General features: G+C 33.2%; 2 protein-coding genes across 9 annotated transcripts in view; both read right to left on the bottom strand.

The window, feature by feature from the left end:
- Window positions 1–887: 887 nt before the first annotated feature.
- LOC109612753 (putative uncharacterized protein DDB_G0277255) lies at window positions 888–1,709 on the bottom strand. Its single transcript, XM_020037079.2, has one exon. The coding sequence runs from the start codon at window positions 1,707–1,709 to the stop codon at window positions 888–890; it is 822 nt and encodes a 273-aa protein (XP_019892638.2).
- Window positions 1,710–1,757: 48 nt separating this feature from the next.
- LOC101887742 (voltage-dependent L-type calcium channel subunit beta-4) overlaps window positions 1,758–15,507 on the bottom strand; it is a 104,742-nt gene continuing 90,992 nt past the window's right edge. For 6 of the 8 annotated variants that reach the window (XM_059124764.1, XM_059124762.1, XM_059124763.1 and 3 more), the window contains one exon: window positions 1,758–2,239. In XM_059124764.1, coding sequence (XP_058980747.1) covers window positions 1,758–2,239 — 482 coding nt within the window. Of the gene's footprint in view, window positions 2,240–7,067; window positions 7,583–12,754; window positions 13,025–15,507 lie in introns of all 8 variants that reach the window. The other 2 variants (XR_009342585.1, XR_009342586.1) reach the window with 2 other exon arrangements.

Below are 15,507 nucleotides of genomic sequence, written 5' to 3'. Positions count from 1 at the left end.
CGCATTTTGTTGTGTTGTTACACTCTTCTTAAATTGTTGTTAATTTAAATGTGAGCGTGGAGAGAGTTACTCATTGAAGGCACAAGTGCATGCTTTTGGCTGGCTCTGGTCTGGAAAATAAGAAACTTCGTCTGGCATTAGCTCATAGCTATGTGGGGAAAAATTATTCATTCCGGAAATATATTTTATTTAAGGAAGAGAGCAAATTTACAGCAATCATAAGTGGAACTATACGAAGTGGCGCCCAACATGGTGGTGGGTATATAATGGTTTTGTGCGGCAACTAGCATTGATGAATTGAATTTTGACAATGCTACTTTCCTCTTGTATAGTTTGCAGCTGTCATTGAGAAAAAATCTCAGAAACAAGCAAAGCATACTCGCTCTCCTTCGAGTGGCATAGAAGTATTGAGAATATTTGATTTCTGTTTTTTACTTGCAGCTGTACACCCACTCTAATTTGAATAGACTACTTTCTTTTGTATCGTTTGCAGCTGTCATTGGGAAAAACTCACCCACTCAAATTCGAGTGGAGTGTGAAATTCTCGATTTCAAGCGAACTATACTCCAACTCTTCGAGCGGCATAGAAAAATAGAGAATGCTTAATTTTTTAAGTCTTACTTGCCGGAGTACTACTCTCGAGTTTCACTCTCTATTCGAATTTGAGCGAGAACTTCGGAGCTCCGAATTATTAACTTTCCCATCTGTTCGATTATTCTCTCTCTCAGTATCTCTCTCTCCCTCTCTCTGTATCTCTCTCACATTTTCCTTTCACAAGAAGTTTTATTTAATTTCTTTCTCTTTCACATTGAAAGCAATCGAAAAGTTCGACAAAAAACAATAAAATTAACTGTATTCTTCTTGTTTTAAAATCACATGAAATCTCTTTAATATAAATAGGTGTTATCACTGCTCAATATGTCCTCTTCGTCTTCTTCGACAATAACCTTGTTGCGTATGGCATTCGTCAGATCATCCATGTTGGTGAAGGAAGATGTGGCATAATCGGTCTTTGTATTCTGAGTATCTGAGTCTTTATGGCGACCTCTGAGCATTTGATAATGTTGTTGTGATGGCTGTTGTTGTTGTTGTTGCTGTGATTTCATATGATGTGCGGACGACGACATATTGGAATTGTGTGGGGCGGAGGAGGAGTTGGAGTTGGAGGAGGAATGTACTTGATCATTGTTGGATGATGAATGATGCAAATGGAATATATCCGTTTTGTCTTGCATAGGCAATAGCGTTACCACATCTGAGGATGCACTGGGTGGCAGGTGTGATTGTGTCGGGGACAATGATGACAGTGTGGCGGGTGGCAGTTGTTGTTGTTGTTGTTGCTGAGATGATGATCTCTGTGATGGCAGGGGTGATTGTGGTGAGGTCGGTGATAGAATGGGATCGATATGAGAGAAACGTGCATGACTTAATTTAATACGTCTACCACTACTCATTTTACCACTACTACTACTGGTACTGCCCTGGTCGCAGGTTGTGGAGGAGGTAGTTATTATTGAGGAGGACAATAATCGTGATTTCGAGGATTGTTGTGATTGTTTCTGTGTCATGTGATGGTGTTCGTGATGCTGCGGATGTTGTTGTTGTTGTTGTAGTTGGTTTTGCTGATATTGGCGATCGATATTACTAGTACTATTTGTAGTTTCCTTGTGCTCTCTAACCCTTGACGCTGCGGCCCCGCTGGCCAGCATCGTCGCGCCTTTACTATCGATCTGATCCCACCCCTATATCCACGATTCCTACATGGCATTCAGCATTCTCCTACTACTCCCACCGCCTCGGTGCGGACTGTATTCATCGCGATCAACAATGGGTGCACCGCGTCTGGCCGTTGGCGCCGACGGTGGCAAATCTCGTGGATCGATAACACGACCCGATGCACCGCTCGCATAGCGGCCACTGCGCAACTCGTCGCGTTCAATGTGCAACAAATCACTGTCATCCATTAGACGGCTGCCGCGCGACAAGTGCGCATGGACACTGCCGCCCACCGCACCCCGATGTGGTGGATAATCGGCTGCATAGCTGCGCTCATCCAACAGCTCCTCATTGTTCAAATCGTAGTGCATAAGATCACGTTCACGTGCATGCAAACGTTCTCGTTCGCGCTCACGTTCATAGCGATCTCGTTCACGTTCTCTTTCCATGCGATCTCGTTCATAGCCACGATCATGATGCCCACCAGAGGCCGGACGACGTGGATGTGGATAGGAAGTACCTCCTGTAAATTATACAACAAAATTCCGATTAATATTCTCGAGAGAAATAGGATATCTATTGCAGGGGATTTTCAATAAAAACGTAACAATAATTTTTGGGGGGTTAATTTCAACTTTTTTTGTTTGCTTTGTTCTCAGGGTTGGGAGGTTTTAATTTAATTTCAAAATAGTAAAACTCAAGCATTCATAAAATGCAGTAGTAGTAGTAGTTGTTGTATTTATTATTATTTTTACGTACGTATTATTATTGGTTTTTCTTTTGTTATTGGAAAAAGAACACAACTCTTGTATTTAAAGAAAAACAAACACTTGTAAGTAAAAACCATTAATTAAACAAACAATTAAATATATAATTAACAAAAACGCAAACTCTAACAAACAAAACTAGATATTAACGGGTATTATTTCAGGTATTTTTTGGGGCGGGGGTAAATCTAACAATGTTTTTGGGGGACAATAACTCTTGTTTTGTTGGAGTGTTTTACAAGTCTATAGCTATGCGGAAAAAATAGATGTAAATTTTCAGCCAGCGATGGAAAATCTAAGAATAGAAGTATTTTTCCATCTCTGATGCCAAGTAGTTATAGCAGATTTGAAAGAGAGATATGAAGGAGGTGGATGTGAAATAAGCATTTGATTTATTTTTGCTCTAATCTTTTTGGTCTTCACAAGCTCGTCTATGAGTACAAATAAAATAATGTTGAATGGGAGAGTCAAAACAAATGGAATTGAGGGATGAGGAAAGTAATGGAAAGGATGAAATGTTTGCATATATATGTTGAATATTTTGAAGATAAATGTTACATAAATGGATAGTGCGTGTTTCTTGAATGTATGAATACGGTAGAGAATTATTATAAATTAAGTATCTTATTACATATTCCTAGCCCCGTTTATATCACATTTTATCGTATGGCAACGGGAAAGTGAACTCGATAGAAAAACCAATCCTGTAATGGGATTCTCGAACTCATTTTTTAGGTTACCGACAAAAATCGGTAACTTTGAAATCCAAAATTTTGATATAAAATAAGGTTGACAACATTGGTATCTATCGGTAGGTCTTAGCGACTACTTTCATTTCGTCGCTGACTTAACTTTTCGTTAATTACCGAAATTATAAGCATTTCAATTTTACCGACTTCTGTCGGTAACTCTAAAAATGAGTTAGAGAATTCCACTGCTGGTTTTTTAAAATTTTGATTTTAATTTTATTTAAAAAAAATCTAAATTTTCTGTTCTTCTTTCGAGTTCACTATCGTATTATCATAAAGAAACAACCCCTACGTTTATAATACCCTCCACCATACATAGTATGGAAGGTATATTGAGTTCGTCGTTTGTAACTCATCGAAATATCCTGATCAGCCTAAAATTCTAAGACAATTTAGCCCTCAAAAAAAGAATTAAGATAGCAAGCTACAATTTTGCACAGATCAGTCTTCTGTCTGCAAGTCAAGTTCGAAGATGGGCTATATCGGTACTCGATATCATATAGCCCCCATACAATGGTACCCCGATATTCCTTATTTTGATGATTGTAGCCAAATTGTTCAATGGAATTGTAGGAAATGTATTGTGTAAATAGGTTCACGATATCGTATGTTCCCCATACCACGGTTCCCCCCGATATTCGGTATTTTAATGATTTTACGAATATTGCAATTGTTTCGTATTTAGAGTTCGTAATAGATACTACACCTCCCGATATTAGGTATTTTGATTATTTTAGCGACATTATTCACCGGAATTGTTTCAAATATGGTATTTGAACTTCGTAATGGATATTACGGCCTATAACAGAAAATTGTCTGTGCATGCCCACGTCTTCGTATAGCACAAATATAACGATACCTCCCGATATTTGGTATTTTGATGATTTTCTGGACATTATTCACCGTAATTATTTTAAATTTGGTATTTGAAGTTCGTAAGAGATACTACAGCCTACGAAAGAAAATGGTCTCTACAGTTTAACGTCTTCGTATAGGCCAAATATAACGACACTTCCCTATAATCGGTATTTTGATGATTTTATAGACAGATTTTATAGACTTCAAATACTTAAACAGAATGACAGAGAAGCTGTATATGAAGGTCCACGTCTTTGTATACCTCACCTATAACGGTACCTCCCTTTTATTTATATTTTGATGATTTTAGCCAGGGTTGTTTCAGGTTTGAAGAATTTAAAGCTCGGAATCGGTACTACAGCCAAAAAATACTTATGTCCGCATATAACGTTTAAATAATATATTTCGACGAGATTTTTTTAAAGTTTTACAAGTTCTTTCCAAATTGTGGAGGGTATTAAAGTTTCTCTTTTTTACATGTTCATACAAGTTTTGGCATTTGAGTTCTTAGTAAGAAGAAACCAATCTTGCAAAAATTCGGCTCGTGTTTTTGGTTAAACCCTCATATTAGGGTGTCCCTTGATTTCAGCTGTTTCCGGGCTCTTGGCCACACTTTTCTGTGCCAGTTTGGCATCTTGGTTTCTAAGGGGGTAGAAAACGTCGAAGTCGCCTATATAAAGGTACTTTCTGATTTTACCTATTTCGCGGGTTTTGACTACATTTTCCAATCGATTTGGCTAAAAATATGTATTCAGTCTACTTTGGGGGTAGAGAAAAATATAACGGTTCCCCCCGGGTCCAAATTTGCTGGGAGTTGGGTAATAATAGCAAATCACTTTAAGTGCTTCGGTTTATCCATGGTAAGGTTTCTAAAAATCATTTCTGAAACTCGTACTAAAATGGTATAAAGAGTGGTAAAAGTTACTAAATTTGTATTGGGCGAACCTATAGCGCTAGTGGTGGATTTGGAAATGCCTAGTATATAGTGTACGAAAAGTACTAAATGGTACTAAATTTTTTTATATAATGTAGGAAAAGAATTAAAATTCCAAATATTTGTGTAGGCATCCCTATGGTACCGTTTAGGTAAGAAGATGGATTTGAAAATTCGTACTTAATAAAATGAAAACAACAAATTGTGCTAAATGTAGTATTTTTGTTGGAAATACTTAATAAAATTTAATAATATAATATTTTTGGAAACACTTAAAATTGTACGAAGCGTACTAAAGAGTTGTGTGATTGATTCATTCACTGACTTATTTATCAACGCCCCGATTGTGAAGCTAATATCTTGAAATTTTGTGCGAGGGTCAGCCTTTGGGCGTATTTGAGAGATAAGTCTGAATTTTTCAAAGTTCGTCTTTAAAGGGTACGAAAAATACAAAAACACTAGTGCTCTGATTTTTTTCGTGGGCTTGTATGTGATAACAAATGGCGTGGAAAGAAATCTTAGAAACTCGTACTTAATGTGTACGAAAAGTGCCGAAAAGAAAAGAAAGAAAAGTGCTTATTCAATGTAGCACCATTTTTTACAGTATACCCCCCCTTGTAATGGTATCTTCGATTTTTGGGTATTTTGGAGATTTTGGCCACAATATCCAAACAAATCAGCTTTGATTTGACATCCTGGTAAGGCAACTTATATTTTGGGTATTTTGAAGATCCTAAATTTCCACCCAATTTAAAATTAATTTGACATTTCAGGTTCTTGGAGGATAGATAATCTTCTATCCAAAAATATGCAATATAGGCGGCATAGGCCCCATATACATTTTAGAGATTTTGTGGATAACCGATTTGAAAATTAAAAAAGTTTTCACATCTTGGGGAGTATCAAAGGTTGATCTATTTACCGACTGTGCCGCAAATTTAGTTTTCCAAATATTAAAATTCTACTTGACCATTGCCCGTATTTTTCGATCCCATCACTTTAGAATTCATTGTTTAGTACCTTCCAGCACCTATTTGATTTTAACCCCGCATCAACCTAAATGAACCTCTGCCAGGCTGTCAACTCCTAAAAAATACATATTTTGAATATTGTGATATTTTTAAATTTAATAAGGAATTTTTTTAAGGAACGTCAAAGTTTAATTGTGGAGTTTAAAAATATAATTTTAGACGACTATCCAAGTTACATTTGGGGGCTTTTAAAGAATACATTTTTAAAGACTTCTGCAATTTTATTAGTTAATTTTTGAGGAAATCAACGTTTTTGAAGGACTACCTAAGCTTTATTCGTTTTATTAAAGCCTTATTCGTAGATTAAAAATTCAAGTTTATTCAAGTTTTATTATTGGAAATAAAAAAAAAAACATATTTTTTAGAGACTGTCCGAACTTCATTCGTAGGTCATTGTATTGAAAAATAATTTTTGAAAGCATAAAAAAATTGTTTAAAAATTACCAAAACTTAATTTTCGTTTATTTTTATGATATGGTGCTGTTTAGTATCGGAGAAGAGGTATTTAGAAGCGGTCTCCGAAGCAAATTTCAAATTTCTTTTTACTTTATATTTTTACAATTAGTAGAAATATCATTTAATACCAGGTTTTAAGAGGAATGACTAAAAAAGTATTGGCCATGCCATTTCACGGCAGGTCTTAGAATAAGCCAAAAATTTGGTCCTACCTTAAGTTTAAAAAAAATTAATTTTTAAAATTATTCATATATAGCTTGTATTTTTATTATTTAACTTTTATGAGAAACACAACACAAAAATATATAATTTATCTTCATTAATATGCAAACATTTTCTACAGCGGATGTTAGGGAAATTCGTTAGGGGATCAGCAAAAATATAAAAAAGAAAAACAAAATATTAAACCAAAAACAATAGTTGTAATTAAAGCCATTAACAAAAAAAAAACAAAAATAAAATAAAAAATAATTAGCAATAGGGAAATATAAAACTTATAAAAAATAAAAAAAAATCAACATCATTTTACCACAATGATATTTTTTGTTGTACTCACTAAAAAACCCAATACGCATACACACACATACAGATATGCATTCACATACATACACATATACAAAAGAGCCATTTTCGTATGTATGTGGTCAGATGATCAGATTATATTTGGCATTGTTTTTGACAACGATTTAGTTCAATGACGGGCGCAACGCAAAACATTTAGGTACGATTATTAAGTGGTAGTGGTAGCGAAGTAGAGAGAAGTTCATGAAGTAGTTGTGGTAGTAGTAGAAGTAGACGAACATAAAAAATTATCACAGGAAATTTGAAGTTTTGATAGTGAACATTTATGTTTTTTTTTTTTTGTAGTTTTCTTTTAAGGAACACATATTATTGATAAAAATTAATTTTTCTATATTTTTTTACATATAATTTCTTTTTAAATATTATTTTTTGTTTTGCTCTTTGACATTTAACATATATAACATAAAAAGAGTACACAACACAAAATTAATAGACAAAAAAAAAATGAAACAACAGATGCCACTTAAGAACGTACGATCCCGGGAGTAACTAAAAATACACAAAAATCAATAGAAAAAATACACAAAATATTAATAAAAAGAATTAGTAAAAATGATCGTTTTTTTTTAATTTTTTTTTTTTAACAGTCGGTATGGGCCGACTAAATATAACTCAACATCAATTTTGTATTCAATTACTATTGAGTATTGCATTTCAGAATGTAAAAAAATAATAAAAATCTCTACTCGCCATTTATCTTAGGGTCAGAAAAAATAGGTGGTTCTGACGGGCATGTCTCCAAAAATTTTATTCGTAGATTTTTTCAAAATATTTACCAATGGATATAATATCTTCATTAGAAAAATAAAAAAATTAAGACTTATCAGAGCTTCTTATATATCAAACTCTTACTCGTGGGCTTAAAAAAACAAATTGAAAGCCTATTTAAACTTTATTCGGCAATGCGAGCTTTATACGTGGTTTCAAAGAATAATTGTCAAGGATCAGAACTTAGAGCTTCATTCATAATTGCTATCCGTTATATTTCCAAGTTTTTATACCCTACACCACATAGTGGTAAGGGTATTATGTCTTTGTGCATTTGTTTGTAACATGGAGAAGGAAACGAGATAGACCCATAGTTACTTTTGAGAACCTTCATAGAATCACTTTCTGAGTCGATTTATGCATGTCCGTCCGTCTGTCCGTCCGTCCGTCCGTCCGTCTGTCCATGTATTCTTGTGAACAAAATGCAGGTCGCATTTATTATCCGATTGAGATGAAATTCTCCAAACAATATTTTTTTGGCCCAAGGACGAACCCTATTGAAATTGGTGAGAATCGGATCAAATTCAGATATAGCTCCCATATATATCTTCATCCGATTTCGGGTTAAATGTGCACCAAATATCCACTATCAGTCCAAATTACCTGAATTTTGGCACACCCAACTGAGTTCGGCCTAGAAGCAAGTATATCAAATTTGGAGAAAATCGGTTCAGATATAGCTATAGCTCCCATATATATCTTTCATCCGATTTGATCTTTAAGTTCCTCACATTCCTACTATGCACTCCACAACCGTGATATTTGGTACCAGGTATTAGATGGAGCACAGAAATAGCTGTTTTAAATTTTATTGAAATCGGTTCAGATTTGGATATAGCTCCCATATATATCTTCATCCGATTTCGGGTTAATTGACCACCAAATGACCAATATCAGCCCAAATGGCCCGAATTTTGGCACATGTGACCGAGATTAGCCTTAAAGCAAATACAACAAATTTGGAGAAAATCGGTTCAGAAACAGCTATAGCTCCCATATATATCTTCATCCGATTTCGGGTTAAATGTGCACCAAATGTCCACTATCAGTCCAAATTACCTGAATTTTGGCACACCCAACCGAGTTCGGCCTAGAAGCAAGTATATCAAATTTGGAGAAAATCGGTTCAGATATAGCTATAGCTCCCATATATATCTTTCATCCGATTTGGTGTTTAAGCCTCTCACATTCGTAATATGCACTCCACAAGAATGATATTTGGTACCAGATATAAGATGCAGCCCAGAAATAGATGTTTGTAATTTTATCGAAATCGGTTCAGATTTGGATATAGCTCCCATATATATCTTCATCCGATTTCGGGTTAATTGTGCACCAAATGGCCGATATAAGTCCAAATGGACTGAATTTTAGTACATCGGACCAAATTCAGACTAGAAGCAAGTATATCAAATTTAGTGAAAATCGGTTCAGATATAAATATAGCAACCATATATATGTTTCATCCGATTTAGAGTTTTAGTCCCATACATTCGTAATATTCACTCCACAACCGTGATATTTGGTACCAGGTATTAGATGGAGCACAGGAATAGCTGTTTTAAATTTTATCGAAATCGGTTCAGATTTGGATATAGCTCTCATATATCTTCATCCGATTTCGGGTTAAATGTGCACTAAATGGTCAATATCAGCCCAAATCACCAGTCTAGAAGAAGAAGAATACGTAAAATTTGGAGAAACCCGGTTCAGAGATAGCTATAGTTCGTAAAATGCACGATGGAATTAGATAGATTTTGATTTTGTACCAAATATCTCACAGAGCTCTGAAATGCCCTGTATAAACCTTTTTACGAGAGCTCTACTAAATATGCATAGTGGTGTAGGGTATCATATAGTCGGCCCCGCCCGACTTTTGAGCTTTCCTTACTGGTTTTATCTTAGATTTAAAATGGGAAATTATATTAACTTTAATTTGGCTATTATTATTCGTGGATATTTAAAGAACAGATTTTTAAAGACACTCCATTTGTAAGTTATTGAATTGAATTGAATAACTAGGGTTGCCCATATTCGACGGACCCATAACTCTTTGGGCCCATTCCAATCGACGAGGCTTGTCCGCAGGCAACATTTTTTGCGTCAATTGAATTTTGTACGGGAACAAATGCAAATCAATGCGAATAATCCGTTGTAAAGTGGACCGAGCCATGCCCAACTGCTGAGAACGGCGTTTTTGGGATGTTCTTGGGGACCTCTCAACACTGGCTCGTACGGCAGCGATATTCTCGGCCGATCGCCTTGGTCGACTTTTATATGGCCTCTTCGGATTAGAAAGAGCCTTACCAGTCGAAAAATGTTCGTATAAACGCTTAATGGTGTTCTTAGAAGGCGCACTTCTCACATTTTGTTAATGTTTTAAAAGCACATTGAGTTTTCACAATAGACTTCTTCTGTTGAATGTAAATTTCAGAGCGCTCGCATGTATTGGTTCATGGTAAAAATCTGCTTGGACTGACGCTTCAAACGAGGTATGTCATTAAGCGATATGACATCTCTGTCAAAAGTTATGGCGTTGCCAGATGGGTGCGTCGAATATGGGCAACCCTGTATTCGAATGCCTATAAAAGCTACGATTGTTCGGGAATTAAAAATACTTTTTGAGGAGCCAATTTAGCTTTATTTTTAATGAATAATTGGTTAAGGTCCATTCAATTATTTAATTGGAGATTACATATTTTTTTAAAAACAGTTTACAAACGACTTCCGAACTATATTAGTAAATTTTAAAAGATTACCTTAGCTTTATATTGTGGAGTTTGAAAGCATATTTTGTGAAGGACTATCTGAGGTTTACTCGTGGATTTTTTTATTTCATGCTTCATCGCTTTGTTGCGGATATTTTTTAAGCTTCATTCTTCGATGATTGATATTGAAAAAATCTTTTCTGAAAGACTTTTACAGTTTTATTGGTGGATTTTTAATAATTGAGAGACCAAACTTTAAGCTTTATTTTTGAATAAGTGACAACAATGGAATTTTATGGGAGCTTTTTGGGCAATACGAACTTTTTCGTCGATATTTAAAGACGATTTTTAAAGACTTCCAAGCCTCGTTCGTTGCTCGTTGTTGAAAGCCTATCCGAGCTTCCTAAGATGATTTTTAAATAATATGTTTGAAAGACTGTCAAGACTGAATTTTAATATAATTATCTGGACTTAATCTGTGGATATTAAAGTATAATTTATTATTTTGAATTTTTTTAAGAAATATTTGATTTTCTCCGTCAGTATTTTAAAGTAATTTTGGAAAGACTTTTTAAATTTTAAAAGTGAACTTTAAAGAAATTATCGTAGGTATTTGCAGAACATTTTGTAAAGAGTGTTCGAGCTTGTTTTGTAGATAATTGGATTCAATATTAATTTTTGGAAACCTTTCTCTCTTTACAAATGAGTAATTTTTAGAAAAATAAGAAAGCTCCTTTTGAAGCGTTATCCGAGTGTCTCTAACTCTAAAGCTCTAAACATTTTTCTTGGTATTTTAAAAATTATTTTTTATTGACTTTGCGAGATATATGAATTGTTTTTTGTAAGAATATATGAGCTTTGTTCATATTTGTGAAGCTTTTTGTATATTAAAGTTTAATTCGCTGACAAAGAAAAAAAGGATTGATAGTCTATTTGACCTTCATTTGGAGCTATAAATAATAAATTTTAAAAGACTTTTAAAAGACTTGGAAAATAAGTTTTTTAATAATTGTCCGTGCTAAATTCCGGAATTAAAGAAAGGGGGGTAGTTGAGTTTTATGATGAATAATTTTTGAAGGGATATTTATTTGCGATTTTCAGAAATGTTAATTTTTCCTGGATTTTTAAGTCAATATTTTAAATGTTTAAGGAAACATTGGGAAAGGACTGTATATACTAGTTATATAAGAAGATTGAAAAAGAATATTTTTGAAGGATTTCTGAGCTGTGGATTTTAAAATAATGTTTTTAATAATTGAGTATTGTTTGAAAGAATGTGTTAATTATTGATAGAAGTATGAAGGACAATCGTAGAATTTTTGCAAGTTATATAAAAGCTTTGTTTCTTAAAAAACCCCACATCCATGCTCGTGGATTAAAAACATTCAAAGCTATATCGAAGCTCTATTCCAAGGAGGCTACAAAATACATAATTGTGCATTTTTAGAAATATCTTTGAACAGTTGTTGAAAGCTCTATTCCTAAGCGACAAAAAAATCTATATTTATGTATTTTAAAACTATTATATTCTAAGAAAGTACCAAATCCATATTCGAAGAGATTTTCGAAAAGTATATCGAAGCTCGTGTTCTTTTCTTAAAGACCATTCTGGATTTGAAAAAAAAAATTAAAGCTATAAAAAGCACTATTCCACAATAATGGATTTTTAAAAATATTTTTTAAAATATATATCGAAGAATATTACAAAATATATTTTAAAAACAAATTTAAGCCTCATTGCTTAGATAACACCAAGTCCAAACTCATAGATTCTTAAATAACTATTTTAAACATATATTTGAATATTACATCTTATTTTTAATGGTTATTTGTATACCGTCTACATAAATTGATGTTGAGTAAAAAAAAGAAAACAAAATTCACACAAATATTGACGACAACTAAAATATACGTTTTTTTTCAAAATTAACAAAGAAAGCACAGATACCAAATGAAAAAAAAAAATCATTACATATACAAATTAAAATAGAAATGATCAGTTAGTTCCTCACACAAAATACGTCTATATGTTAATTTTTTTTTATTCTACGACAACATAATTGTCATCTTCATGATCGTGTTACAACTCTGTATTATAGTACGGTGTTAAGGACAGTCAATGTTAAGCAGGACATATTTTTGTAAGATCAAAAATCAAAAGATTATTTAAAATCAAAAATCATACTCATTTTGGGTAGTTGGGTGGATATGTTCGAAATGTTCTGCATCAAAATTTATACGACTGCATCACTTGGGTTTGTATTTTTGTTGAAAATTCAAATTATAAAAAAATACAGGGTTGTCTTTTGTTGTTTTTATTTTTGCAAATTACATTAATATAATAATATTGTTGATATTTGTTTTTTTTTTAATTTCGTTCGGATTTAGGAATTTTGAAAAAAGTTTTTTTTTGTTATTTAACTAAAAGTCGCAAATGTACCAGGATACGTAAAAGCTATAAAAACAAAGTTAAAAAAATAAATAAATTTAAAAATAATACAACAAAATCTTTAACAAAATTACTTGAAAGAAGAAACAAAAAAAAACTATTTATTTAAAGCATTTTTATTTTTTCATTATTTGGACTTATTAAAACATCTAAAATATGCACATAAATAATGAATATTTTTTTTCGTTTTTTATATTTTTTTGGGGGAAAGAAGGAAAACGGGTTTAACCAAACTTCAAGGGGGAATCTAGTTTAAAACTCTGATACAACAAAAAGCCTTTCTATTAATAATAATATACAATACTTTAGTACTTGATATAACTATATGTATGTATGTTTTTTTATTAATTATAAACACTTTGTTATCGATATATTCTATATAATAAATGTATAAGAAAATTTAATTAACAAAAATTAAAATTTAAATATTTGTCTGGTTTTGCAGTTCGATTGATTGGTTTAAATTACAAAATATATAAAAAATGAAAGCCAGTCTTATGTCAATACCTAAAACCCCCTTATTTAAACAGTTACACTGATGAAGCAGACTTGATGAAAAATATTTTTCATGCAAAGAGAAAAAAGACAACCAACTTACACTGTGAAAATCCAGTAGATTATGAAATTAGCGCTAAAAGTAAAACACACGTTCTTCGGCGTTTTGTAAGTTTTCATAGCAAAGTAATGTCAAAAGTCTAAATCTTGCCTAAACGCCAAGAATTAATACATATTAAAAACATATTTTCATAAGTAAGGTAAAATCGTAGGTTAGGAGAGTTTATCTCCAGAAAGCATCGTTTAAAAGAAAATAATAAAATAAGTATTTGCGTTTTTTGCCACTTATTTAAAACTTTTCCAATCTAACTCAATATCTCCCTTTATACTAAATTTTTTGGAGAAGAATTTTTCTATTTCAAACCTCTTGGTAATACTCTGAAAAAATTACCACCTTTCTCAATTTGCTGCAAATGTTCTTATAATTTCTCTGCCCAATAGCTAGTCAGGATCAAACCCATACATAAGCGTCTTTGTTTATTTTTAAATATATACAGAGGGACGACTATTGTTTAAGATACATTCCGATAAAGATACCACATTTTCTAATCGATTTGACTGAAAATTGATATTTTGGACGGGGAACCTTCCGACAGAAGATGTTCAACCAAAATATAATATAAAGGTCCCCATAAAAACTTATTTTTGAACCAGTAATGTCAAAAGTCGGTCCGGACGACTATATGTTACTCTACACCACTATGCATATATAGTAGAGCTCCCGTAACAAAAGAATTTATTTCAAGTAGATCATACCGCCTATCAAAATTTGGCTTTAGAGCAGTTATAATTTGGGAGGCATATCCAGTTCTGAATCGATTTTCATTTTAATATTCTATACCAAACATTGCTATAGAGTGCATGACATCAGTTCGAGAAGGATTATATTAAAAAATATAAATCGGAGCCGAGTTCCACAAAATTAAAACGAACGTCCAAAAATCACTCCATTTTGCCTAATATTAGCCATTATTTGCACAATAAACCTGAATCGGATTAAGCATTTATATGGGAGCTATATCCAAATCTGTGCCGACGTCATAACATTCGCAAAGGTATATCCCAGCTCTATATGATATCTTGTACCAAATATCATTGTTGTCGAATGCATATTACGAATGTGAGATACTTAAAGACCAAATCGGATGAAACATTTATATGCAGCTATATATGAACCGATTTTCTTTCCAAATTTGATGTACTTAATTCTAGACTGAGTTCGGTCGGATATACCAAAATTCTGGAGTTTTTGACAGATATTGGCCATTTGGTGTACAATTAACCCGAAATCGGTCGAAGATATATATGGGAGTTACATTCAAATCTGATCCGATCTTGATACATTTGGCAAAGGTATTTCCGGGCTTTATCTGGTACCAAATATCATTATTGTGGAACGCATATTAAGAACGTAAGGGCTTTAACTCCATATCGGATGAAATATATATATATGGGAGCTGTAGCTATATCTGAACCGATTTTCACCAAATTTAATGTACTTGCTTCTAGACTGAATTCGGTCGGATATGCCAAAATGCAGGTAATTTGAAGTGATATTGGCTATTTGGTGCGCAATCAACGCGAAATCGGTCGGAGATATTTATGGGAGCTATATCCAAATCTGAACCGACCTTGATTACATTTGATACACTTATATCATAGCTGTATCTGATATCTGGTACCAAATATCATTCTTGTGGAGTGCATATTAAGCACGTGAGGGACTTAGAACCCCAGATCTGAACCAATTTGACGTACTTTCTTCTAGACTGAATTCGGTCAGATATGTCAAAATTCAGGTCATATGGACTGATATTGGCCATTTAGTGCACAGTTATCCCGAAATCGGTTGAAGATATATGGGATCTATATCTAAACCTGATCAGATAATCACCAATATCAATAGGGTTCGTCCTTGGGCCAAACAAATATTG

Source organism: Musca domestica, unplaced genomic scaffold (genome assembly GCF_030504385.1).
Source record: "Musca domestica strain aabys unplaced genomic scaffold, Musca_domestica.polishedcontigs.V.1.1 3, whole genome shotgun sequence".
In the NCBI taxonomy this organism is placed as follows: Eukaryota; Metazoa; Arthropoda; class Insecta; order Diptera; family Muscidae; genus Musca; species Musca domestica.
The sequence above is the reverse complement of the archived record's forward strand: the minus strand, read 5'-3'. Positions and strand labels throughout refer to the sequence as shown.

Bases quoted from the DNA above. Each gene is read 5' to 3' on its own strand.
- LOC109612753 (XM_020037079.2), bottom strand. From the start codon at position 1,709: ATGCTGGCCAGCGGGGCCGCAGCGTCAAGGGTTAGAGAGCACAAGGAA.